Source organism: Triticum aestivum, chromosome 2D, assembly GCF_018294505.1.
Source record: "Triticum aestivum cultivar Chinese Spring chromosome 2D, IWGSC CS RefSeq v2.1, whole genome shotgun sequence".
Taxonomy (NCBI): Eukaryota; Viridiplantae; Streptophyta; class Magnoliopsida; order Poales; family Poaceae; genus Triticum; species Triticum aestivum.
The window spans coordinates 68,165,500-68,169,230 of record NC_057799.1 but is presented as its reverse complement, the minus strand read 5'-3'; the positions used below and the strand labels follow the sequence as shown (position 1 = coordinate 68,169,230).

The 3,731-nt window shown below is 48.9% G+C and overlaps 1 protein-coding gene across 1 annotated transcript; it reads left to right on the top strand.

The window, feature by feature from the left end:
- The first annotated feature begins 1,609 nt into the window (after nt 1–1,609).
- Nucleotides 1,610–3,138, top strand: LOC123048750 (zinc finger CCCH domain-containing protein 10-like). The gene has a single exon (XM_044471791.1). It carries the CDS (start codon nt 1,923–1,925, stop codon nt 2,820–2,822), a length of 900 nt encoding a protein of 299 aa, XP_044327726.1. The 5' UTR covers nt 1,610–1,922; the 3' UTR covers nt 2,823–3,138.
- Nucleotides 3,139–3,731: the final 593 nt, after the last annotated feature.

Here is a 3,731-nt window from a genome sequence, read left to right as displayed (position 1 = left end):
GCTAGAAAATATAGATCTACTTGCTTAACTTTCGTCCACATGAAGAAACAAAGACGATACAAAACACAACACCACACACTACTTCATGCTATAAAGTGCGGGAGAAATTGAATCCAGAGGAAAAACCCATTCTTCTTAGAGAACCACAAATCTATCTCCAGCATCATCTTGACCAGAATATGTTGCTGCCATCGTCAGAAGGTTTCTTATGTCTGGGCCATCGAGGAGTGTCACATCCTCCTAGGCCTAGCCTGTCCCGCCTCTTTGCGCTGCCATGGGGGATCACCACATCATCCTAGGCCCAGCCCCTCCCACCTCCTCTTGTTATCGTCGAGGAGTGTTGCATCATCCTATGCCCAACCCCTCCCACTTCCCCTCCGCCACCTCACCTTAATGCATGCTATCGCACCCCCAATCATGGAAAGCAGCACAATGGGGAGTCATAGAGGAGCGAACCATTGCTTCCATTATGTCTTCCGGCGCCACTACCAAACATCAAGTTTAGTCTGTCATATCATTACAAGTCAATCTCACACATGAATTTCCACGAAGCAACCTAGAGTGTATTTGTGTTGCATGCACATTATAATTTTTCTCAAAATAGCTAGTACTTATATCCAACCTTCCATTTGAGACAGTATAGGCCCCCTCCGCCCAAATAGGTCAAAGCCAACATTGCATTGACCAATTTAGCACAACACACTTCATTCAAATTTCACCTATATATGAGTCAATAGGTCAACATTACACAATGTCTTCTTCACGTGATGGTGTCAATGTCCAGGGAGGCTTCCAAGTGAGAGCAAGGGATAAAGTATAAGGGGTAGTGCTTGTGGCTACTGGAAGTCTCTCTGCATCACTTGGTATCAATCTCGGGATTCCACTCGATGTCATGGGTATGAAACATCCTAAATGAGGAAGGGGAAGGGGCGGTATTTTAGGCATGGAGTTATGAGTAGTGCAAAATGGCAGCTATATTTGTTGTTTACGAATTGATGTAGTCGCCGCTACCAAAATCCCCAACAATATGAACAAATAGCGAGGACATGGTGACGACAAATAAATTTCAATTGGCCGAGAGGAGAGGAGAGAGTGGTGGATTTTTGCACCCGGACTACCAAGTTTACGCAATATGCCTTTGTGCATTTTGCAACACTTGAGCTCATCTCTGGGGACGTTGAGGGAGTTACTGTTGAACCTAGCCCAAGGGTGTTATTTATGGTCTAAGACCAAACGACTCGTGTAGGCACACAAACATGCCCTCGCTCGAGATGGCCCACCACACCAAGGGATACATGAACACCCACCGTCTGCACAACCCATCTTATCACATTAGCATCGGACAAATAGCTCCTCCCTGGCACCACGAAACAAGATAGATATCCTAGACCCTCACACAAAGTCTCCTTTCCAAGGAAGGAAGGGTCCAAAATCTAGTTGGTAGTTAGGGAGCCTTGCTAGAGACTCAATGTCCAAACACCCACACGTCTTATTACCTTTACAGCGAAAATAAATGTCTACGAGACAAAACAGCCGACTCACCTAATGCCTAGCACTGCATCCCCTAGAGCTATATATACCCACAGTCGGGTACACGCAGATCACATCTCTCCATACATCGCAACAATACATGGTTTGTAGAACAAATCATCCCCATCCTCAGCATTCATTCATAGCCTTGGCCTTAGCTATCTTAGAGATCTTAGTCTAAACCATCCCATCCTCAACATTATTTCACAACCATGGCCTGGCTACATATAATCTCGAGAGTTTTTAGTCCAAATCATCCCCCATATCCTCAAAACAAATTCACAACCATGGCCTAGCTACTATAATGTCCATGAGTTTCTAGTTTTTAATTAGTATTGTTAATTTGTTGGAGAGTTTGCTGTGTTTGATCAAGGAGATCAAGGAGGACGGCCATGGAACTGGACATGTATAACATGGTGGTGCAGGCGGACGGCAGCGTCACATACCAGCTGACCGACCCAACAACGTGGGGCGCGTGGGCACACGAGGGGCATCGGCTGTGGGCGTCCATGTCGGAGGATTTCTGGCTCTACGAGTACAAGGTGCGACGGTGCCCGCAGCCGTACAGCCACGACTGGACGGCATGCCCGTACGCGCACAAGGGCGAGCGTGCCCGCCGCCGTGACCCGCGCCGCTTCAACTACGTCGCCATCTCCTGCCCGGAGTATCGCGCCAATGCGCACGCGCACGCGCAGCTCGGGCTCGCCGGCGCCGGTCACCCGCCGCCGACCTGCGCGCGAGGGCTCAGGTGCCGCTACGCGCACGGCGTCTTCGAGTTGTGGCTGCACCCGTCCCGGTTCCGCACGCGCAAGTGCGAGGCAGGCACGCGCTGCCAACGCCGGATCTGCTTCTTCGCGCACTTCACCCGTGAGCTCAGGGGCGAGGACCCGGTCGCCGCGTTCGCTGCCGCCGCGGTGCCGCCTTCGACCTTCGCCATGCTGCGGACGCCGCCCCGCATCTTCCAACGCGCTCCATCCACTCCTGTAACGCGTCCGCGGGTTGTTTCAACTCCACAGCTGTTCGATGACCTCACCCTGCAGGCCACTCCAAACAGGCTTCGCATGCTGAGCCTATACTCTGCCATCACCGGGGACGATGTTTTCTGCTCCCCCGTCGCCACCGCCTCCGCCGTCGCCACTGCTGCCACCACCATGCCGACCCTCAGGGCGCCCTTACCGGCAAACGAGGACGGGCAGGAGGAGGACACTAAATCCGTCCAGTACGCGGATGACGAAGAGTCCCTGCTGAACGACTACCCGCACCGAGATCTCATCATGGACTTTATGCGCTAGGTATCCGAGGTATGACAATGAATTAATCTCTAGCCGGCCGGCCAGGTCGATCCTGGAGCTAGTGTCACTGCACGCGTGACGGCTGCTGCAGCACATGCATGCGTGCCTGTTGTGTCTGTGCGTGCCTGCAGTATTTATAGTAGATTGCATGTCGCGCATGAGCGCCAGGTGGCGGTGGTCGGTCCTCAAGAACGTGCCCCCATGTGTATAGCATTCCTGGTCATAAATAAGTGTCGTCTCTATAGGGAGATATATATCTGATGGAGATGTACAATGCCATTGTTAATTATTATATTGTTATGTTGATGTTTTATCAGTCGGGTAAATGTGTAATGTTTCCTTAAGCGCATATATATGGTTTTTTGAACTCAATGTCTCCTTGGTTCTTTTTATTTTGTTTGGTAAGCGAGGTGTATTTTTATCCGCAGCAAGAATAGTACGATGTTCAAAACGTGATTCGTACACCGCTTTGTTTGGTAGTGCTATGAGATAAGGAGCATGTATATGTTTGAGTGTTGTTATATATATATTTCTATAGGCAAAAGGCCAACATGGCATAGTAACCAAAATAAATAAAGACGAAAAAGGTTGGATCTGTCTGTTTATGAAAATACAGCTCAGAGCTCATTTTCTATGCGGTGAAATAAATTATCCGATCCGGTCTGATAAATCATCGAGAATAAATAAGAAACCTTGGTTTCATGTTGCTGCAAGCCAAAACCATTAAATACTACTTCAAACGTGGAAACGCCTAGGCCTAGATTTCCATATGAATAATCGAGGCCAAACAAAATCTCTTTCATGCCATACCGAGCGCCTTAGATGAAAATTCGTGATATCAGTTGCCTATAGAAACCATGTCTCTCTAGATGCTAAATCTAGTACTATCGAATTTCTTTGAAATTCCAT